The 24,252-nt window shown below is 44.3% G+C and overlaps 1 protein-coding gene across 1 annotated transcript; it reads right to left on the reverse strand.

Moving 5' to 3' along the window:
* Positions 1 to 479: 479 nt before the first annotated feature.
* On the reverse strand, positions 480 to 19,955 carry KLHDC8A (kelch domain containing 8A). Its single transcript, XM_063119306.1, has 6 exons — positions 19,677 to 19,955; positions 19,085 to 19,500; positions 15,603 to 15,767; positions 5,867 to 6,082; positions 3,892 to 3,993; positions 480 to 1,700 (listed from the first exon to the last, which is right to left on the reverse strand). The coding sequence occupies exons 2-6, from the start codon at positions 19,458 to 19,460 to the stop codon at positions 1,507 to 1,509; spliced, it is 1,053 nt and encodes a 350-aa protein (XP_062975376.1). The 5' UTR covers positions 19,461 to 19,500; positions 19,677 to 19,955; the 3' UTR covers positions 480 to 1,506.
* Between the last annotated feature and the right edge of the window lie 4,297 nt (positions 19,956 to 24,252).

Here is a 24,252-nt window from a genome sequence, read left to right on the forward strand (position 1 = left end):
ATTCTTGGTCTGATCCAACATGATACTTCTTGTGTTCTTATGGACCCACAGCAAAGATGGACCTTGTCCCATCTCAGGGATCTGGTGGCAGACATCATACCCCAACAGGTGGAGGGACAAGAGGAGGATGCAGCAACGGAAGAGCTGGCCTGCCAGTGTTTGGGCACACACCCATTTTAAAAAAGAGAGCTTAAAAGCATATCCACAACATGTTGAGCCTCTTTTAGATGTACATCTGCCTTGGCCATACCTCCCCAAAATAAGTGCTGAAGTTGCCATATAAATACATGTTTTAATTGTGCTACTTGCTAATATAACTAACCAAGACTGCAACTGATCCATCACACATCACTTGGATGACACTGACAATTTCAGGCTCCAGGCCAAATTAAAGAAGGAAATAATACATAAAATACAATAAAAATAGCAGGCAAGATTGTACCCAAGTTTTGTTGTTGCTACGGGCTATACAAAAGCCCATAACATTCCTGCTACACAATCACTGGCTGTTTTAAGCTCGATCTGGGTTGTGGAAATGGCTCCTTGTGTGCCATGGGCTGAACCAAACACATTGGATATTAACAACTTGGAATGTATCTGTGTGTGTGTGCATTGTAGAGACTGAAACCTTGGTCCATGGTGCAGTGGCATCTCGCTCCATAAATTGATTTCTTAGCTATTGCCTTTTAGCTTTCAACCTCCTGGCAGAAGCAACACGTAACTCTAATTGCAGGAACTGTCAGTCAAGGCATCGAATTGGTTGCTCTCTCACAGATAGCGGTGTTTCACCATCCATCTGGCTGCATGATTAGGAAATTCATTCAGAATGCTTTGAACCCTGCGTGCCTGGAAAGCTAATGTCACAGCTGGGAATCTTTTGGGCTATGTGCTGCTGCAGGGCTCCCACAGGAAGAAATGAAGATTCCATTATCTTCATGGCAGCGTTTCAAAGATCACTGGGGTATGCAAGTTCTAGCTCTGTGAGATACAGTTCTCCGTATGATTCTATTCTCACCCCATGAAGAACACTTGGAAGAGCCCAGCAGAGGCATTTTTGATCTGTCTAGAACAGGATACGCATGAGGAAGACAAAATGGCCTCCTCGCAGTTCAGCGATGGTGCTCTTCCTAATCCTCGAATGAAAACATCCCACCTCCTGCTGGAAACTTTGATGGCTTTGTGGTAATGCTGGCATGTTCCTCAGCCATTCAGAATTGACAGATTGAGGTGACTATAGTTTTGGCAGGTGGTGGTGGGGTTCAACAGTGTCTGCTGGCTGACAGAGCCACAAAACCGTGCAGCTACAAAAGGCAAGAAGCTACCTTCTCCTAAATACACAGTGAAAGGAGTAACAAGGAAGGAGCAGAAGGGGAGGGATGATGAAGGGAAGTGGTCAACTCTTCCTGTGTTGTGTAGCACTGGCCCAGTACTCAGAACTGCAGTGGATGGTTCCTCAGGTGCTGGGCATAGGCCCCTTTGTATGGGGAGCATCTGGAGATAGGCCAGCTAGGAGTCAGAGACACAAAGAGCTTCCACCGCATCGCTCAGACCCTGGTTCACTCCACCTACTGCCAGAAGGCAGTTTTTTACCACAATGTTGGAGCAGGCACATCGTGGGGTGGGCATAGGGGGTAGGCTCTCCCATTTGTTCTTCCCGGGATGAAAGGCCTCAGCTGACTCCAGAACTGTGGGTTGGTTTCCTGAAATGAGAGAGAGAGAGAGAGAGAGAGAGAGAGAGAGAGAGAGAACGCACAACAATATGAAGGCTACCAAGTGGACATTGAAACAGATACATCTATGCTGCACTTTAAATCTGTTTCAAAACAAAAGAAAAAGGAACTATCACTATTTGCTGCCTTTAGTATATATATATATATATATATATATATATATATATATATATATGTAGAATATCAGGATTGAAAAATTACACACCCAATCAGTCAAGTTAGTTTGATCATCCTGACGCTCAGTAAGGAATGCTGGGAATTGTAATCCTCTGATACGGCTACGGAACTGTAAGAAGGAATTCTCAGCAATACCAAAAAATTACAGTTTCCAGGAATCATTGGGGTAGGGGTGGCCATGACAAGTCAAACCAGTTTATTTATTTATTTATTTATGTATTACATTTCTATACCGCCCAATAGCCGGAGCTCTTCAGTTGAATTCAGTTGAATTCTTAGTGGTTTTGCCCTCCCGGAGAGTGGACAACCAATTCTAGAAAAGTCGTCTTCTTTTTCCTCCTCAGAGAGCACAGGCACAAGGGAAAGAATATGGACTATTGTTGGGTCTCTCACTACAGAAAGGAAACTGCATTGGTTCAGAGCGACAGAGAGAGTTCTGAATGAATGGCAGTCCATCAGATATTTAGGCTAATTTGTATTTTCATGTAGTGTAAGTTTAGGAGGATGTGAGTTTTGTTTACCTTTTACATTCCAGTTACCTTTAGTTCTGCCATTTTTAACTTTCTTTATCTTTGAAGCTACTTCAGAATCTAGTCCCTTCTCCATACATTTCATAAATCAGATGAAGTAGAATTTCACCTACAAAATGCCCCCCAAATAGTAAATTGCTCTCCAATGTGCAAAACTGTCATTTGGACATGGAAAGGAAAGAGCCATTGAAGGCAGGCCCAGCTCAAGGCAGGTTGCCACCTGACAGTGGGGACCCACCACTGCTCCCTCCCTCCCTCCCTCCTTCCTGATCAGCATGCTTGCCTGCAAGCTAGCTTACTTTTCCTGGCCTAGATGCCTGTGTCTACTTGCCAGTGTGCTGCCCTTAAGGTGTTTCTGCCTTCAGGAGCCACACAGCACCTACGCATCCAGCAAAGTATTGCGAGAAATTCTAGAACTTCCAAGACTTCTAGTGATACTTTGTCCGACCTTGAGCAGGTGCTGCATGGCTCCTGAAGGCAAAAACACCTTATGGGAATCACGCTGGCGAAGCGGGCACGCAGCCAGGTGGGTGGAAACAGCTGAGTTGGGAGGTGCATGAGCAGGGTGGACGCGCACGCTTGGGAGACAAGGTGGGAGGCAAGCAGGCAAGCGAGCAGCTGCCTTTTGGCCTTGCCAGCTGCCTACATGGCCAGCCATGCAGGCAGCCAGCAGGACCAAGAAGCAACAGACCTTTTGGAGAGGGGCAGCGCCACTCTTCCCATACTCTGCCGCCTGCTGTACCTGCTTCCTAATGCTTCATGGTAGGGCTGGCCCTGATTGAAGTCCATCACTCTGGGATGCCAAACCTCTTTCAATCTGTAGCACAAATTCCATTTCAGAGAAGCTCTTGAGGGCCACATTCCAGTGGTAGGTGGGGCCAGTCAAAAGCCAAAGGGGCTGGGCCAAAATGCTAAAAATACCAGCACATTTTAGCTGAAAGCTCTTAAAGCTCTTACTGCCAGCAACTAAGCCTTAGGAGAGGCATTCCAACCTTTTACAACAAGGAAACAAATATGCAAAGGCTGGGAAAACACCTACCAGTACCTGGTTGGGTGGTAGAAACTTCTTGTTGGTGTGGGAAAGTTGGTATGGGCATCTGGGGAGCCCTGGAGGACCAAGTGGGGACCCCAGATGGGCTGGATTAGGCCCCCAAACCTGACATTCAATGCCCCTGCCATACATTTTAGGGAGAAATTGCTCAGTTTTGCCAGCCTGATTCACTTCCATACTGGCTGTGGAGAAAGCGTGCAGAAGAGGGATGAGGCAGGACTGAGGAGAGGGGGTGGAACTGAGGACAAGTGGGAAGGTAGGAATGAAGGACTTAGTGGGCTGACTGGGTTGCCACCCTTGGCGTAAAGCACAGCAGCAGCAGCAGTGGCCATTTTAGGAAAATGTTTTTCCATAAGCAACAGAATAACTTCACCTTGAGGAAATGGACAGGAATCCTCCTCACCTAGTCCTCCAGCGACGATGATTCTTCCTTTCAAGTAGCCAGCTACGAAATCTGCCCGCCGTTTCTTCAGAAAGGATGAGCGTTCAATCTTCATCCAGCCCCCTGAAAATTTACCGGAATGCCTGTTCAACAATCACAATAATTTCCACAACTGTTTGGAGGCTTTTTAACTCCTCCAGTGAAATCATAACCCTGCAATAACTTCAAAATCAGGAAAATAAAACAGGGCTGGGTATGTTTGACTACAACAGTATTTAACCTTCAGCACCCAAATATTGGGCACAAACTCTGCACTGCATTCTGGGAGAATTAATATGGTGATGTGACCAGTCAATGGTCAATGCGGGACCAGTACTCTAGTCAATGCATATAGACACCCACTGTTGCTGGACAGATGTCACTCCTACATCTGGTAACCTTGCTGTTGGGGGGCACTGAAGGCAGCCCACTGGGGTTGGCACAAGAGTTCACATTGCCAGGGCCCTCTCAAATCCAGAGCCAGTCTTGAGCAATGGAAAGCTGATTCTAGAATTTGAATCCATCTCATAAATGCTTCTCCACCCCAATTCCACAGCTGCATTCGTGGGGAGTGCATTAATTCACATGGTGGGAGTCCTACTCTGGTGTTTGGTTACTTTGCTCACAGAGAACAACTGAGGAAATGCTTTGCCTCAAATAATTTGCCATTAGGCTAACCGTGACTCCTGGACTCCTTATTTTCACAGAAGGAATTGTATGTCTTCCTGTTACTGTTGATATATGTAGGTTAGCTTAGTACCAAGCCTAGCAGGAATTGTCAGTACAGGTTTGCCTTCTACACACAGAACCCATAGATGTTGCCGTTAATGTGATTCCTGGAGTCCAGCTCCCCCAACTTGGTGCCCTCTAGATGCATAGCACTACAACTCCTACCATCCCCATGCCATACTGGTGGAGTTGATAGGAGTTGTAGTACAACATATCTTGAGGGCACTGGGTGGGGAAAGGCTGCTGTAGTTCTTACGTTGCATCCACTATATCAATGAGCACTTAGCAACAGAGCCAGACATTTCAACTTAAACAACACTTTTCACTATTGACATAAGTAGCAAAGGCACCATAATACACACACATAAATTGATGGCATAAATTGGCTGATGGGTTTCCTTACCATTAGTGTGTATCCTGGTTAGATACCTCTAACTTTGGTTACGCCAGAAATATCTGTGGGTATTCTTTACCATTACATGCTCTCCAGGGCTGGCATCAAGGGTAGGCCTGATTGGGAACCTGCCAAGGGCCCACACCCCAGCAAGGGACCACTGACAAGAGTCTCCTGGAGTTGCTCATCCTCTTCACCACTGCAACCTGATTGGTCATCTAATTCTCACCCTAGCCCAGAAAATGGTGGTGGTCAGAAGAAGGAGCAGTAGTGCCGCTGCCTAATTGCTCACTGCCATTCTGTCAAGCAAGCAACTGGTAGCAATGACAAGAAAGAATTTGAGGAGCAACTGGTGACAATGATGGTAAGAAGGCAGACTCACTGAAGGAGCGGGGTAATTGAGGGGGTCATGCTCAGGGGTCTTCAGAAACCTGGAGCCAGCTCTGATGCTCTCCCATATTATCCAGGTCTCCAACATGGTGCCTGCAGGCACCAATGTGCCACAGACACCTTTCTTGATGCCTATGCTTCTTGCCCCTCCTGATTTTTATTTTATTAATTTTATTTCTTAAGATTTTTAAAATTAAACCCTTTTTTTAAAACTGGGAGGCTAAAAGTTTATTTGGGTTCAAAGAGTGTTTTTGTGTTTTGGAGCTCAGACCACGCTCCTGCCTTGGGAAATGAGTCTTTTGTGTCCGGCCATGGCAGCCATTTTGTGAGAGAACCTATGTCACTCCCAATATTGTAATTGTGCCCACTGACTCAAAAAGGTTGGGGATCCTTCATTTAAGACATGCATAGTGGATAGCAGAGGGAGACCCAGGAAGAACATACCTTGCTCAATGTCAAAGATGTCCACATTCTTCATGAACTTCGGCTGACGGTATAACCTGCCCTGCCGCAACCCTCCAAGGCTGAAGATGTTGTTCTCTGTGCACACAAAGCTGGAGAAAGCCCTTTTGCTAGGGATGTTGGGAAATTTAGTCCATGATCTGGTCTCAGTATCAAAGACTTCAAAGGCATTCACGGCATATTTAGATTGCCTTCCACCTAGGATGAAGAGGGGAGTATAGTGAAGAGTCTGTTTCGGTCTACAGCAAAATTTGAGATGTATTATTATTATTATTTCTCAAGAATGAGGGGAATGGGAGTCAATGCAATAGGAAAATCTGGTAAAGAAGTGCTATTTTTATTATTAATTCATTCAAAATTATTTTTAGGCGCCGTAAGGGTAGAACCCTCCTGATAAAACCCATCCAGAATAGGTACAATAAAAAATAAATAAATACATATTCAATCAAACTCCCATTAAAAATAGTGATCATTATTAAAAATATATATCACAAAATCAGATATTATCATTAAAAAACAGCAGCCTCAAACTCTACAGGAAGTGTAGCATATGGCCAGCTATTATTTAGTTTTATTTCTTTATTTGATTTGTACCTCACCTTTCTACCAGGAAAAAGGGCACTTAAAGCACCTATAAGAGGCAAGGTGATATGGACATTCTATGCCAGTAAAAGACTTGCTCAGTTTCACACCTTAAAATAAATCTTTAAAAACAGCCTAATGAAGACTGAGGTCAACCTGCCTGGTCACTGAGGTCATCCGAGGGCATGCTCCTGGTGGTTCCACATAGACCCATCCTCCAATTGGAGTCCACCAGGGGAAGAGCTGTCATCATGGTAGACCCCCTCCTATGGAATTCCCTGCCTCTGGAGGTCAGGCAGGCACCACCTTTGTATTCCTTTCGGTGCCTCCTGAAAAAGTCATTATTCCAGGAAGCCTTTCCTTAATGACTAGCGACGGTTTACTGTACGTTTTGCATCTTTTAAAATCTGTTTTAAAGTGTTTTATTTTGTTTTGTTTTTTATCTTGTACACTGCTCCGAAATTTTCAATGGGGAGCAATATATAAATATTATAAATAAATGAGACTGGTCAGGCTCAGTAGTGTCAGAATGTAGAGTAACAATTAGAAAAGAACAACAGAAAAATAGGAATTGGTGTGTGTGTGTGTGTGTGTGTGTGTGTGTGTGTGTGTGTGTGTGTGTGTGTGTGTGCATGGTTCGAAATGGGGCATTCTCAAAGGCATGGCTGATTGCCTGGCTAGGGCTCTGAACACCAGCTCTCATGTTAGGAGGTGGGGACACACTGCAACATTATCTTGCAGTCCCTGCTTGTGTAAGTGCATTAGCAGTGGAGGCTGGTGGCTCCAATGTCAGTGGGGCTGTGAATCCGCTCCAGGTTTCAGTCAGAAACACCTAGCTCCTTTAGAGTTTTGACTGGTTCTGACAGAAACCCAGAGCGAATTCACTGCCCCTATGACATCTGAGCCACCAGCCTCCCTCAGTATTAGTAAACTCTTTTTTGGCACCTGCTTGACCTCTAGGGGTTTTTGCAAAAAAAAATTGCATATTCTCCACCCGATTGGAGAAAAGCCATTCCAGAATTATATATATAAAAAAACCAACCTCATTTGATTCCATTGCATTTTTTTCTCACATCCCAAGGCTTAGCTAATCTGTGTTAAGTGATCTAGAATATGCACTCAAGAACATAAGAATTATCTTACTGGGTCAGACAAAAGTCCACCTTGCCCAGCATTGTTTGGCAAGAATTCTAGCAACCATCAGGTGCAAGATGGTCCATCACAAATTTGGCCCGGGACCCACCGGTAGATCACAGTTTCCTTTCCATCCACTACCCCAAGCATAAAAGGGACAGACACCTAACCATTAGACTTTTCACTCCTAGTTGCAAATACAGGGCAAAGTACATTGGGAGAGTATCACTTTCTGTGAGGGTCTTATGGTAGGAGCAGGAGTTGTTGGTTGATTGACCAATAACTGCAGATAAACAAAGGCTGTCCATCTCAATTAGTCTGAACCATTTCAGCACCTCACCTTTTCAGCTGGCAAGAGTTCCTTATGGTAAAATAAACAAACACTAGCATGGCTCCCTGCACAAGTTTCAAAATCTAATTTGATCACTAAAGTGCTCTTCACATCATGCATGGCTGCCACAGAGTACAAATGCTGTCAGAAAGCAGCATGCCGGGAATGTCGCACGGCTCATTAAGCTTGCAGCGGTGGTGGTGGGAAGTCCACGCTGCAGGGAGGGTCAGCAAAAGAGACAAATAATATGGTCTGTCAATGAGAAAGGAACGTGATGAGTTGTAGAAAAGACTGATTTGGAGCCTGTCCTTTTAGGATGTAGGCAGCGGAGGCTGGTATCACTGTTGTTGTTGTTTATTCATTCAGTCGTTTCCGACTCTTTGTGACTTCATGGACCAGCCCACGCCAGAGCTTTCTGTCGGCTGTCGCCACCCCTAGCTCCCCCAAGGTCAAGTCTGTCACCTCCAGAATATCATCCATCCATCTTGCCCTTGGTCGGCCCCTCTTCCTTTTGCCTTCCACTTTCCCTAGCACCAGCCAAAACTCTAAAGGAGCTCTCCAAGGTGCTGAAACAAAGCCCCCCCCCCCAAAAAAATAGCTCCAGCACCTTGGATAACTCCTTTACAATTCTGGCTGGTTCTGACTGAAACCTAGAATAGATTCACAGCCCCACCAAAAGCAGAGCCACCGGCCTCCTCTGGACATAGCACCTGCCACGTCCTGGCTTTGCCTAGAGCACATCCCCCCATGGGAGCAGCGCAGTCCATGCAAATAGACTCAGCCAGCACCAGGCAAGGCAGCCACTCCTCCCAGCTCCGACTGAGAGCCCCTCCACCCACGTTCCCACAGTTATCTGTGATCTCTCAGCTGGGAGCAGGAGTCGAATGGGGAGAAATGCTTGTGGGATAGACTATCTCAGGTGCCAAAATAGCTTGACCAGTTGGGGCAGTTTGAATCCTGACTTAGGGTGTGCCTGTGGACTTGCTGCTCTGCCTCAGAAAGCAAAATGTCTTGGGCCAGCCCTGGAAATTCACAATGTAATGGGAATGTTAAGAACATAAGAAGTGTCATGCTGGATCAGACCAAGGGTCCACCTAGCCCAGCACTCTGTTCACACAGTGGCTAACCAGCCGTGGGCCAGGGATGAACAAGCAGGACATGGTGCAACACACAGCACCCTCCTGCCCATGTTCCCCAGCAACTGATGCACACAGGCTTATTGCCTCGAATACTGGAGATAGCACAGAACCATCAGGGCTAGTAGACATTGATAGCCTTTGCCTCCAGGAATTTATCCAACCCCCTTTTAAAGCCATCCAGATTAGTAGCCATCACTACATCTTGTGGTAGTGAGTTCCATGATTTAACTATGCATTCCTGTATGTTCCTGTAATGTTATAGGGAGGGGAGAATTCAGCACAGAAATGCTGTTCGGGTGGCATCCCTTCTGTGATGGATATGATGTTTAATGCCAGCCTGTTATCCAGAAATCCGCAAAGTGAAGCATTCTCATAGAATCATAGAATAGTAGAGTTGGAAGGGGCCTATAAGTTTTACCCTACCCTGTGCTTGTTTACCCTACCCAGTGCCTGTTTGCATTCTCTCCCCCTTCTTATTGTTTTATTATGATTTTATTAGAATATAAGCCTATGCGGTAGGGTCTTGCTATTTACTGTTTTACTCTGTACAGCACCATGTACGTAGATGGTGCTATATAAATAAATAATAATAATAAATAATAATATAAGGCCATCGAGTCCAACCCCCTGCTCAATGCAGGAAGACAGCCAGATTTCTGTTAAAGGAGGAACCAAAGCAGGGACTGTAAAATGGTGGCAAAACCTGGATAGCCCCCCTTTACCCTTGGGATGAAGCAGAATAGAAATCAAACTGAATACATGGAGAGGTGTATACAGTCAAAGGGTAGAAGCAAGCAGAAAGGCATTTCAGAAGCAATTCTGAGTAAACTGAAAAGGAATCTTGAGGTACCTTAAAGACTAACTGATTTATTGTGACATAAACTTTCATACCAATGCCACAATAAATCTGTAGGTATTAATGATGCTACAAGGGTTTTTGCTTTTGCTTCTGCTGTAACATGGCTGCCCTTCTGTCATAATAATCTGGAGTAAACTTTGAAAGGCTAAAAATAAAAGCCACTGGAATTGTAGAACCCAAGTGTTTGTATTATCTTAGAACATCTCCTAGAACTCTGGGAGAATTGCTTGCAACTGCTCGGAATAAGTATGCATTTGGGGGTAATGCCATGTCAAGTATAAAGCAAATATTTTATCTCAGAGTGATGTGGTTTTATTTCCCTCTCACTCCTGCCCCCATGTTTCCTGGCAAACTTTTTTTTTTAAAGAACGATTGGCTGTTAATTTTGTTTCAATAAAATAACACAGCTACCTTTGGAACTTCATTAAAAATAAGTGTTTTATTCCTGCATATCTATCGATTTCCTTCAGGTATTACACTTGCAGAGCTGGGAACTAAAACACAAAAGGGTTTGCGCAATTGCAAAAGAGTCAAAAAAATGAAATGGATCACACCTTGTCTGCTTGGTGTGCCAAAAAGCATGGAATTAGGACTGGCCCTATCACAAGGAGAGTGAGGGGGTATCCTCTGGTCTGGTGGCAGATTTTTTGACTGTAAACAGTTTGTAAGAACATAAGAAGAACTGTTCTGAATCAGACCAAATGCCTATCTAGTCCAGCATTCTGTTCCCTCTTCATCACAACAGTGAAAGCTGCTGGAGCTATACTAGAGTGACCAGATACAAAAGAGGGCAGGGTTCCTGCAGCTTGATCTGTTGTGATGAAGAGGGAATTTCACCAGGTGCTGCATGCCTACAAATGACACCTGTTGAAATTCCCTTTTCAATTCAACTGTTAAAGATACAGGAGCCCTGTCCTCCTTTCCATATGGTCACCCTACCCAGAGGGAAGGCCACAAGCAGGACATGAGGGAAATATCCCTTTCCTATTGTCATTTCCCAGCAAGTACTATTCACTGCTGCCTCTAATACTTTAGTATACAGACATTATGACTATTATACATCGATCGCCCTAAGACACAATCCTATGCATGTTTAGATGGAAAAAGTCCTACAACTGCCAGCATGCCCCAGCCAGTATGCTGGGATTTGTAGGACTTTCCCCCAAATCTAAATATGCAAAGGATTGCATCCTTCTTTTCCACAAATTTGTCTAGTTCTCTTTTAAAGCTATCCAAGTTGGTGGCTGTCACCCCATCATGTAGCCCCAAATTCCAAAAGTTAACTATGCACGGTGTGTGAGGGAAATATGTATTTCCTTTTCTCTGTCCTGAATTCTCCTGTCAATCAGGTTCAGTTAATGAGCCTGTGAATCCAGATCCTATGTGGACAGTGGAATCAAGCCCTTTGAAGTGAATGAGTTTAAGTAGGCCTAATTCCATACAGGACTGCAGCCTTTGCGTTATCCTTTCTACTCCCTGAATGAAACCAGTGCTGACACCAGTCAGAATTAGCAGATTCTTTTCATTGAATGGGACCGCTAGAGCCATTCTGAGCAAAGAATGTCTTAAAAGGAAAATGTAGGCATGATTTCAAGCCCATGTGGCTAAATATAAGTACAACTTAGCACATCTCAGGGTTTCCTGCTAATTTCAGAGTGACAATATGTCTCTAATTCACTGTGCACTTTGCTTTGACATTGGGTAGCCAAGACTGGAAAAACTGCCTGGCATAATTATGACTCATTGACAACCCTTGGATGCTTCTGTGGCAGATCGTAGCCATAACACTGATACCTAGTTATATGGCTAAGAACCGAGCAATGAATAAAAGACAGAACCGGAGTTGGGCATTGAATGGTAACAATACCACATCTTACTGCTATTATAACAATCAGGCTCTGAGTTCGGAGGCTGGCAGGCATCCCGATAGGATTGGGCCCAACATGTAGCATTCATAAGGAGCTCATCTGATTGCAGACCCATCTCATTTTTTAAATGAGCTTTTCTACACAAAACATTTATTGTGGGCTTGTCAGTCCCTATTCAGTGGGCCTGTTCACACTAAGCCAAGGTTAGGCTGCTAACCCCTTTGCAGCAAATGGTTAGCGAGCTTGTTTACACTGTGGTTATGTAGCCACCATGGTTAGGAATGTTTTACACAACACGCTAAGCCATCATGTTTAGCTCAAAATGCTAAACCGCTGTGGCTTAGCACGTTATCTGAACAAGGTCACTGTTGTTTATGGGTTCTTTAGATGATGTTGTGGACCTCCAGTTTCACTTCTTGGTGAGCTTTCTTTAAAGCAGGGAAAATGTGGTATTATATAAAGAAAGCGAAATAAAATGCTATTTCCACTTGTGTATTTATGCTATTACACTATACCACAGTGCCACCTAAAGGTTAGGCAGAAGATAAGTAGAAAAAGAAACTCTCTTTGTGTAATGCTCAGATCTCAATTCTTTGATGAAACTGAAAGTATATATATAGGATTAACTGCCTCGTGCAGAAAACAGCTAGTGCATTGAATACCACTGCATTGATTTGTATGGAGAAAGAGGAGAGTTTGCAATCACAGAAACTAAAGAGTCTGGGGGAGTGGGGGGGGAAGGAAATACTGTCACTTTCTCTGTCCAGCCTTTTTGGGTCCCAGAAGCCCTTAAGTGGTGGCTCGAACCGATCAACTTTTCTCTTTCTTGTTCCTCCTGCTGCTGCGACCATCCTCCTTCATTCCAGCTGCCTTGCCACATCCCTGCCAGTTCTGTTCTGCTCTGCTTTATTCTTGATGCATCAGTGGCTGCACATCAGAAGCCCCCAATGTCCGCATTTGAGAAGCCATGCTCTAAAAGGAGCGTGCGGCACGCAGAACACAGGCAGTACTCTCTGTGCATTGAGAGATTCCATACAAGCACTGAATTTAGCGCTAAGGCTGCTTCAAGACAGGTGGAAATGCTGTTCCACTGGAAGCTACCAGCGGAATTGCAATTGACTTACCACACTATTGGGTGCCTTGCTCTTTTTCCATGTGAACATCTGTCCACAACAGTTGGGCTTTGAATACAAGAATGATCCATAACCTGTACCCATGGGTGAGGAAGGTCCAATTCATCTAAGAACTACCCTTCAAAGAAAGCCATCACTTATTTAATCAGCGCTAAGTGCTTATTCATTCAAGTGTAATTGCCTGTTATAACCCATGAAATGTAAAAAAAAAAAGAAGAATAAAAAGTGTTTAACATTTGACTAGGAACATAAATGTTTAATTGAAGAACCAACACTAATGGTGCTAAAATGGCATTGACCAGGGCCAGATCTACACCAAGTAAGATATAACACTATGAAAGTGGTTTGAAAATGGTATATGCAATGTGTCATAGGCCCCAACAGTTGTCAGTGCACTTCAATACCACTATAAAGCAGTAGTATAGATCCTGCCCAGAAAGGCAGTGGGGATTCATTTTTAAAATCTTTTTTTTAAAAAATAATAATAATAAGCACTTTAGTGATTCAACACTAGAACACTCTTTCATTTAAGCACTATTTACTAGGGGTGTGCAAAGCAGGTCTTCTCCAACCCGAAATTAAGGGTGGTGCTCTATTGAGTGGGTTCTCCACTCCAATTTTCGGAAGGAGTCCATCTCTCCACACCGCCAGATTACTCGTCGGAAACCGCTGTGTTTTCAGAGAACTGCGCTATTATCGTCAATGGGAATTAACAAAATGCTTACATCACTGTCATTTTTAAAGTTAAAGAGATGAAACTTGGCAGCATGATAGCTCTTAAGAAGGGCTTTAGGCATGCCAAGTTTGAAGCAAATCCCTTGATCACTTGTTTTTTTAGGAATATTTTAAAAATTTCCTCTCAAATCTCTCCCCCCCACACCTGATTCTGCATTAGTTCACGCCTGCACATTTATGAAGGGAGTTTTTATCCTTTACTTTGCTGATGCACAGTCTGAAAAAACATGGAAGAATCAAAGGGAAAATTGAAGAGGACAATGGTTGGTTGATGGCATTGTGTTGGATGCTCCATAAAAAGTGAGTGAACACTAAATGTTTAATGTGGAAGCACTCTGAGTTGAGAACTACTACTACTACTCTTTGTATCTTATTCCTTATGTGTAGGGATAAAACTGTTTGATCAGTGCGTATTGAAGCAGCAGAGGCAGGAGAAGGAGGCAGTTGTCAATAGCATAACTTTTTGCAGTACCCTGCATAACTTTTTGCCTATCTTCATGTCTACCAGAAAGAGAACAAGGGCTGAGATGGACATTTCTCTCAGGGTCATCAGGTGGCTTTTCCTGATCTTCCAGGCTTCTGCTGACTGCCAAAAGAGACAACTGATCAACACTCTCCGTAGTGGGATGTAGTAGAGATGTCTTTGGGCGGGTTCGCACAAACCGCTAACCCACCCAGGGTGGGTTATTGTTGAACCATGAGTTATCATGGTGTCTGACACAGTGCTTTTTCTGCAGGATGGGTTTTTGTGTTGTCTGAATACAGCATGTTTTCCGCACTGTTGCTTGTTAATCATGCAATGTGGCTTGTTAACTACCCTGAACAAGCCATGGGTTCCCAAGGTAATTTGTTCAAGAAAAACCATCCTGCATGGTTAACAACAAGCCATCCTGCAGAAAACACACTGCGTTCAGACAACACAAAAACCCACCGTGCAGAAAATATGTTGTGTTTGGACAACACAAGAACACAAGGTGGGTTAGCATGTTGTGTGAACCCATCCTTAGTGGCTGATACAAGAACCAGGCAATTAGCATTCTGCATAGGCAGCTTCTCCTAGAAACAAGAAGTGGCTGCTCCCAAGTTCGAGTCATGTTGAAAGCTTGTACATTTGTCCTCATAAATGCAGTCTTCCTCTTCCAGGTATGTGTAATGGTCTCAGACTTAATTCTCTATTTGCAAAAAAAGAAAATGCACATACAAATGTGCTTCTTTTTCATAATAAATACAGACCACAGAATTCAATGGATTTATTTTTGGTGCAAAACTTTAGTTGTCTTGCTGCTGAATACTGGTTTCTATTTTTATCTGGTCTGGTATAAAAAGAGTGTAGATGGAAAACAAATGTGGCACAGATGGCAGCCTGTAAGATCTTATCCTAGAACACCTGTATTCGAGTCCTACCTTATGAATTTGCTCAGCAGCAAATCACTGTCACATCCTAAGTTTCCCATAAAATGGGGATTATAATGATTTACTTCACAGGAATACAAGAATGGGAAAAGTTATTCTTGAACACCCTGCATACTACAAGCGTAATATTAACAATTTTTAAAAATAGAAAACAAACAAACTTTTGTGCATGACAAATTTTGGGAATGAAACACACTGGATGGAAAGGGACATATCTGTGGGTGCCTGCCCTTTAGTCCTAAAATATGGGAGAGCTCCATTCATGAAAATATTATTTTCCCCCATCTTGTACAGTAAATGCAGCCCTGTAGAAAAATTGACCGGGAGGCCCAGCTGCAGGTCCGACCTTCCTAATCGGTGGGAAATCCAGAGAATGGATTGCATATTTAGAGCAGTTACTGAGGGGGTGGAGTGGGGGTGAGCAGGCAGCTTCCTGAATTTCTTTAGGAGGGAGGGGGAGGGTTAGGTTAACGTCCAGTCAAACACGTAAAGGGAGGAGGAAGAGGCTCAAGGCCCATTCTTACCCAGCACATAGATCTTTGTGCCCCGCAGGAAGGAGGTGGCAGCATACCTGGGTGTGGGCATGGTTGCCAGCGATACCCAGATGTCCTTTAGCATGTCATAATGCTGCATATAGTTGTGAGGGCGCAAGTCCACTCCCATGCCACCTGCTGCGTAGATTCTGTAGTCTGGAAAGGCCAGAGAGAGAGAGAGAGAGAGAGAGAGAGAGAGCGGAGACAAAAAAGAGCAAACATGAAACTGGTTTCTAATTGATATCTGATCTAGCTCAGCAGCCCATGAAGAGCTGGCTTCACTGTATATTATCCTTTATTACATTTATTATATGAGGGGCTAACAGCACATTACATGCAAACACATATATTAGAGCCTCAGTGCCATTTTTTTAAAAAAAATAAAAATCAAAGCAACTTGAGAAGGGGAGGGGGGAGGAAATGGTGTGGAGAAACAGCCAGTTTCTGTAAGTGTGTGTGTGTGTGTGTGTGAGAGAGAGAGAGAGAGAGAGAGAGAGAGAGAGAGAGAGAGAGAGAGAGAAAGAGAGAGACAGAGACAGAGACAGAGACAGAGAGAGAGAGGGAGGGAGGGAGGGAGGGAGAGAGTGCACCTAACTTCTTCCCTGGCCACAGTTTGTCTGCTTCCTCCAATATTCTTTTCTCCCAGTTGTAGAAAAGCTGATGAGAGAAAGCAGGTTGGATAGGGAACCTGCAGGTAACTAAAGATCCAGCCTCTGATACATGTATTGGGTTGCAATGTGATGACAGCCCCTGAATGGAAGTGCTCATTATGGTTATTATTATTATCTCCAATGGTGCATTGGAGCCAGGGCTCATAGGCATGGAAGGCACGTTTGATGAACGGGGGGGGGGGGGGGAGGGGGAATGCGGCTGACATTGACTGCCACAAGCCCTCTTAGGGTCCTCTGCTCCCTCTGAGCATTGCTGCATCCTCACAGTTGCAGGTGGGCAGAGGGATGGATTTTCCCAGCAACAATGGATTGTTGTCTGTTATCATGCAAAGTATTTGGGCTGGGCTGGGGCTTGCTCCTGAATGGGCAATTCAGACCCATTAGCTTTACAAACATCCTGCTGCTGGTGGAAACAAGGACTGCTAGAACTGGTTTGTTGATAAAGATCAAACAAGCTGCTTGAATGTTTGTGCTCACCTTCTTGGGGGTATGGCGATGGGGACTGTCATGGTGAGCGCCTGCACTTCAAAATTTACCACTACACCACTGATTATCTCATTTTCCTATTTATAAACACCAACAACAAAACATTCAGAACAGCTTAAAACAAATAGAAGAGCAATAAAAAAAACCTCATCAAAAATAAACAATACTAAAAACAGACATTGAAACAGTAGAGTGCAGCCAATTAACAGATTTAAAAGTCACATGTCAAAAAGAAAGGTGAATTTTAAAAGTCTTTCAGAGATCCATACAAAGAAGACGAGAAAGGATCTGGGAGGATCTGCATGTCAGGAGGGTGGTCTTCCACATTCTCGGCATCACCACTGTCAAGGCCCTGTTTCATGTACCCATCCATCGGATCTCACATAAGGGTGGGATCATAAATGGCCGACCACACATATGGGAACAGACAGGCCCAGTAGAAAATAAAAGCAGCAATGGGAGCTCTCCTTCCAGTTCAAATAACAGACATGCTCCCCTGATTCAGATTGGGAACCTAGTGGAGGGGAGGTGGCAATGGATTAAAGCCCATGCCCTCACCAGGATCCAGATTTGGATAATTTCCCAGCCCTGCTACTGACACTTTAAAAACTATTCCAACAATTGGCAATTGCATGCATGGTGTCCCATTTAGGCTGTTCCTAAGGTACCCCAGCTCCAATCTGCTTTGGGCTTTAAATACTAAAATAAATATGGCATCCATGAACTTATAGAGATTGGAGGGTTTCATAGATCATCTAGCCCAGCTGTCTCCATCCTGGGAGGGGGGGCATATGTAATGGACTACAACTCCCATCATTGCCAGTTAGCATGGCCATTGCTGGCTGGGGTTGATGGGAGTTGCAGACCAACATATCTGGAGGGTTCCAGGTTTGGGAAGGCTGATATAGCCCAACCCCAGTTTTAAGATGGGAACATCCACACAGTAATTCTGCTATGGATTTATCTACTATCATTGTCCAGAGAAGAGGGTTCCACAAATGTAGAGCAGCAATGAACTATGTACATCCACTGATCCTAGCTAAATCCCAATGGATTCTCGTGGCTCTGATTTTGGTGTGGCTGTGAATCCATTCTGGGTTTCAGTCACAACCAGCCAGAACTCGAAATGAGCTGTCCAAGGTGCTGAACCTGATCCCTAAACTAGGCTCAGCACCTTAGATAGCTCCTTTGGAATGCTGGCAGGTTCTGACTAAAACCCAGAATGGCTTCAAGGCCCCATCGAAATCAGAGCCGCTAGCTAGCACTGGGTGTTTTCTTTCATGTTTTATTCTGAACAGTGCCATATACATTGATGGCGCTATATGATGATGATGATGATGATGATGACGACGATGATGATGATGCCTTGCCTCCATCACCGGCGCACCATTTTAGGCAGTTAAGTGCTTACTTGGGTGATGTGAGACTTCTCTTTCCTAACAGGAGTTCACCATGTTGCCTGGCAAACAGATTTAAAACAGCTCAGGGATTCAAAAGCAGCCTGTCAAGTGAAGCACTGAGATGCTTTTTGGAGGCTGAGTTGGGGTGGGGGGAATCCCTTCCTACACTGTACACAAAAAACTGTCTCAACGATGACCTTAGCTTTCGCATCCCTGGTACCCTGATCTGGAAAAGCTCTTCAAATTATCCCATGCCCTACAAAGCACTGATTTGTTTGTCCTTCAAGAACTACAAAAGCAGATCTGCAAAATAGAAAAACAAACAGACTGTCCTAAATTTGGCAGGAGTACAGTGCGTGCCTGGCTGTTGTTGTGGGTTGTGTTTTTTGTTTTGTTTTTTGCAAACGAAGCAGAGGTCAGAGAAACAGATGGTGTGCTTTTACAAGACAGACTTCACAGCCGGCTCTAGGCCAGGCTGTTGAGAACCACCTGACCTCACCCAAAGCAATTTAAAGAAAGCCACTCCAACTACTCAAGTACAAGGAAGGGTCAAAGGCTTATTGCCAAAACTGGCCAATAGCTCCCCACTGACAAGAGCTGTGTCTGAGTAAAGTGAAATTGATTCAGCCCCACCAATCAAATTACCGTATTTCTTTGATTCTAAGACGTCATCGATTGTAAGACGCGCACTAATTTCAGTACCACCAACAGAAAAAAAGCTTTGATTCTAAGAAATAATAAACACGCCCGCAATTCTAAGACGCACCCCATTTTTAGAGATGTTTATATGGGGGGAAAAGTGTGTCTTAGAATCGGAGAAATACGGTACTTAGAAGAACTACACTGGGGGGGGGGTGGACTTCCTTAAAAACCAATGTTGTGTCACCAGCTCCTTCAGTAAAAGGATCGCTCTTGCCTTTCACGGTCACGGAGATCCCCATCGAGGCTTCCCTCAAGGAGCTCCTTTTCTTCCACTTGCCCTCGTCTATGTTGTACATCTCCACGATCTTCAAGGGCATCTGATTGGCTCCGACGCCTCCAATCACCATGATCCTCTTGCCCAGCGTGGCCACAGCTACGCCGGCCCTGGCTGTGGGCATGGGAGGGAGAGAATTCCATTGGTTGGCTTCGGGGGAATACACCTCAAAACAGTCCATGGGAACGCCATTGTCATCACAACCCCCGATGGCAAAGACCTGCCCGCCAGCCTCCACCAAGGAGCAATAGACTCTCGGGCTGGGCAAGGGGGCAAGAGTTTTCCACTGAAAGTCCTTGATGCTCGGCACGTCCATCTCGGGGGCCAGGCGGCATCTGCTAGGCAGCCCGCTTATTCTGCAACAAAACAAAAGACAGAGTGAACCATCTCAATAACACACACAGAAAACCAAATCAGAAATAGAGATCGCAAGTAGGTAAAGCCTAGAGCTTAACAAGCGACACCCGTATTCCCGTAGTCAACAACAATGATGTCTTATCTGCCCCACAGACACACCAAGCAGAGGTTGTACCTTTCACCGAGTCTCTGTTAATCCTCCATTTCTGCATCTGCTGGGTCCTGATCCTATAAATCACCATCATAAAACGAACAGGGTGGATTCGCTCCTTTGTTCCTGCTTCCTAAAAGTGACACTCAGACATAGCAGAGGCTCTCCTCCTCCAACAGCTTTCCTCCTATGAACTTTCTTCCTCCCAAAGGTCTCTCTTTCACAATCCCTCTCGTCAGTCTGCCTTCTGTAGTCTTCCTGGACCGGCTACAGCCACATCTCTCTCCTCCCCCTTAACCTGACTCTGCCTTACGCAGCAGAGTGCTGAGCTGTAAGCGTGCTAGAGAACAGCCCATTAGTTAGGACACAGTCAGAGTCACAAGCTCCTATCGCAAGCCAAGGGATTATTTTTTGCTCTATTGCTCTGAACAGCTGACAAGTATGTAGATGAGGCGAATAAATGTTGGGTAACGGAGAGCTCTGTGTGCAGAGGGAGGCAGCTGCTGCACACTCCCCCACCTGAGCAGAAGCACATACAGTCAGAGACACAAGGCTTCACTGCAGAACCATTGTTAAAGAAATTGAAGTTGCCTTAAAGAAGTAAATAAATGGGCTTTAATTTGCTTCTCTGGCCTCCGGCAGGTGCTGTCGTCATCTCTGTCCTAATTTCAATGTGATTGCACATGTAGGCCAAAGGAAAGGTCTTACATGTGTAGTGCTGTACAAGGTAAAGGCTCTTGACTGCGTGATGTTTCCCAGCACATGGAGCATCTGCCCGCCCACACTGCCACTAGGAACATGCAGGGCTGGAGGTCAGATGCTACCCACAATGGGGCTGCGCAAGTGTAGCAGCATTTCAACATTATACTCCCCGTGTGCAACCTCAGTGTGGGTACACGTTTTCTTGTGACCGACACTTGGAGAAAGTAATATTTACATTGGGCCTAAGGGCAGTTGGGGGCAGCCGGAGGATATCTAGGACTCACTGACAATTGGCCCATCCACAAGTGATCCAGCAAGGGGATTGAGGGGCAGGGAATAGCCTGTGCCTCTTGCGTTGGGCCCCAGAGAGCAGGCAAGCAGGTTGAGAACCATTACAAGCTTCCCCTCCCTCCTTCTGAACTTGCAGTAAAGGGGTCAGTAAGAGAAGGGGTGTAGAATTCAGTCAGAAAGTGAAAGTTAGCCTGGAGAAAGTGATGAGGCCCACAGGCACTATCTTCTTGCAACCTCAAGCACTTTGTTTTGTTTTGTTTAGTTTTTTGCAAAGCCTGTCCTGTTTCCACAATTAGGGATGTTTCTCTAGTGGCTCTTTTATATTGCTACAAGGGATACTCAAGATTGTTTCCAAGGTCACAGATTCAGCATCCTTTCCACAAGCATGTTTTCACAGGCAGAAAATAGGATGGCCACTTGCATCCAGCTAAAGAAGAGGAAACGCATCACCCAAAAAAGGGGGGGGGGGGAAGAGGACAAAAAAATTGCATAAAATTTGAAAGTGTTAATTTATTTCTGCAAATGTAGAAAGAATTGTTATAATTTAAATAGATGTATAATAAACTTCACTATAGTGGGGAAGACAGTCTGCTGTCCAGGTGCGAAGTGTTGCTGGGCAACTCCCTAACTCTTCCTCTCCTTTCTTATCATAGAATCATAGAATAGCAGAGTTGGAAGGGGCCTACAAGGCCATCGAGTCCAACCCCCTTCTCAATGCAGGAATCTACCTTAAAGCATCCCTGACAGATGGTTGTCCAGCCTCTTGAATGCCTCTAGTGTGGGAGAGCCCACAACCTCCCTAGGTAACTGATTCCATTGTCGTACTGCTCTAACAATCAGGAAGTTTTTCCTGATGTCCAGCTGGAATCTGGCTTCCTTTAACTTGAGCCCGTTATTCCATGTCCTGCACTCTGGGAGGATCGAGAAGAGATCCTGGCCCTATGGGATCCCTATGGATCCTTCTGTTCACATTAGACTTGGAGGTTTTCTACATGAGGCTGTTAACGGCTGTATCTTCTTTCGGTCTTGTCACAGAATTGAGATCCAAGGACTACACAACGAGCTTTTCCTTTCCTGATTTTCTGCTACAAAACCTCTAGGTGGAGCTGTGCTATGGTGGAATAGCACAAATACACAAGTAGAAACAGTCTTTTCCGAAATAATACCCCATTTTCTCCATTCTAAAAGAAAACAGGAAAATACTCAAACAAAACAAACAACTACAACAACAACCAGAATCTAAATTGGAGGATCACAACATCATCTAAAGAACCTGACTCAGAAAACCCGACTCTTCTGAAACATGCCTGGATTTGTCAGGATTTCCTGCCGTGTGCAGGTAAAGTTGTGCTATAAATGATCACTAGAGGGTGTTGTCCCATTGAATTATATGGGCCATGTGGTTGCTGCTCTCTTTCCTGTATAATTTCAGATTGTTTCAAATGTGGAAGAGAAGCAGGAAGCAGGGCAACAGTAAGGAAACGTGATTTCCTCGTCTGAAAGTCCTCTTTCTAACAGACAAGAGAGTGAAAGCCAATCACAGTTCTTTGGGCAGTGCAGTCCACAGTTTGCGAATGACACAGGAGAAAGCCTTTCAAGTGTGCCCAACAAACAGGCCTCTGCACGTATTGGTGTCCTTGAGATGGCCTCTCCTGTGGATCATAATAACCAGGGCAGGTTCATAATGAGACAGGAAGTCCCTTAGATAGCCATGTCCTAAGCTGTTTAGGGCTTTAAAGGTTAAAACATACACCTTCAATTGAACCTGAAAAGCAATTGGCAACCACCAGTATAGGACTTAGCTTTAATATGGTCCCAATACTGTACACCCTTTAGCAGTCTATCTGCTGCATTTTGCACCAATTATAGGTTCTGGACACTTTTCAAGAATAGCCCCATCTAGAGCACATTGCAATAGTCTAAGCATGATGTAACCAAGGAATGGATAGCTTGATTTACTGGAAACTGCATTATGATCGTTCAAAAATGGATGTTTAGGAAAATTTGGCTCTGTCTTTTCTGTAGTGTTATTGAATTAGGGTGTTGCAGTTTGCCTTCTCATTGGTATATGGGTTTATATTTCATTCATTCAATTTTTGAGTTTATATCCCACCTCTCCTCTCCTGAGAGAAATCAAGGCACCTCACAAAAGTCAATACGTTATGTAATATTATATATCATTTATCATTTCTCTATTGAAAATTGATTAAAAAATGAAAAACATCCCCCCCCCCCGCCGCCCACTCACAAAAATGGCCATTCTAAACCAAAATGGAATTGTAAAAGGGGTAGATTTTTCTGTCACCACCAGAGTTTCTTTCTATCACATTGAGACACATACTGGCGCTACTTCATCTGTCATTATCCAGAAACAAATAAATACAATCGCAGCTCCTAGCTGTGCAGTGTCCTCAGGTCCCCAGGCACATTTTCAGCTAACAGGAAGTGACAAGCTTTCAAAAAATACCATAATGGCAAGGTCAAGAAATCTGCCATCTCAAATACAAAAACAGTTGGAGACCAGATTTTCTGAGGCATGCTCCCAAGGGTTAATTCAGATGCATATTTATCCTGTGTTAAGTCACCAGGATATCAGAATATGCATGTATATTTTGGTAAACTGGTAATCTCTAACATCCTGCAGGCCAACACACATCTACACACATGCAGAATTGTGGAGAGTTGATACAATTCTTATCGTTTCGCAGAACATTAGCAGATTAACAGCTTTCCAACCAATCTACATGAGAGATTTTCCCCGTGATTGGAAGGCCTGAATCACTCGTGCAGCTGCTCTTATCACACTATTTATGCCTTTAGACTACTTTTATCACATTCCCGCCATCTTGTGGCTTACATGTGGTATAAATTCTGTTGTGTGCTAACTTCATGGTACTGTAACTTATCCTGGCGGGAGAGGCTTCAGTTTAGAGAACGGGTTCAGCAACTATTCTTCCTGGGGCAGCAGGGCTCATCTTACAGCCCTCCAGCCCACCACTTCTAATTCAATGCAAGCACTACAAAGCAAAACAAGGTACAAACTTGCGTTACAGAGTGACACAACTCTGCTCACATTACTCTTCAAACTCCTCCTACGTCTCCCGCAATTCTAGCACTAGGCATTGGCACGTGGCACTTGATCATGTTATAAACACAGCAGATACGATGCTGTATTCATTGATGTGTGCCCACTGAACAGCGATTGCATTTGGAAAAAATACTGACACAGTGGTGCCTCACAAATAAAAGCTGTTCCAGCATAGATGCTCCCAAAACAATTACATGTATACGGTAGTACATTGCTAGTTGGTGGGTGAATATATAGATTATCTTTTACTATGTGGTAAAATATGAAGCACTTTGGAAACGATGGCTCATTTGTCACTTCTATTATCTCTGAGCAAAGTACGAGGAATTTTACCTCATAGGCTTACTTCCATTTGAGCAAACCTAAATTTATTAAGTGGTAACAACTCCTAGGAAAGTTAGATATAGATAGATGATTGATAGATGGATGGATGGATGGATGGATGGATAGATAGATAGATAGATAGATAGATGGAATCAGTTACCTAGGGAGGTTGTGGGCTCTCCCACACTAGAGGCA

The sequence above is a fragment of the Elgaria multicarinata genome, chromosome 1 (genome assembly GCF_023053635.1).
Source record: "Elgaria multicarinata webbii isolate HBS135686 ecotype San Diego chromosome 1, rElgMul1.1.pri, whole genome shotgun sequence".
NCBI lineage: Eukaryota > Metazoa > Chordata > Lepidosauria > Squamata > Anguidae > Elgaria > Elgaria multicarinata.

What these genes read in the sequence shown, in the direction of transcription:
- KLHDC8A (XM_063119306.1), bottom strand. Translation starts at nt 19,460, where the DNA reads ATGGACGTGCCGAGCATCAAGGACTTTCAGTGGAAAACTCTTGCCCCC. An exon ending in GATCTCCGTGACCGTGAAAG is followed by an intron (nt 15,768 to 19,084) that starts GCAAGAGCGATC and finishes TGGCCTTTCCAG; the next exon opens with ACTACAGAATCTACGCAGCA. An exon ending in CATCTTTGACATTGAGCAAG is followed by an intron (nt 3,994 to 5,866) that starts GTATGTTCTTCC and finishes GTAAATTTTCAG; the next exon opens with GGGGCTGGATGAAGATTGAA.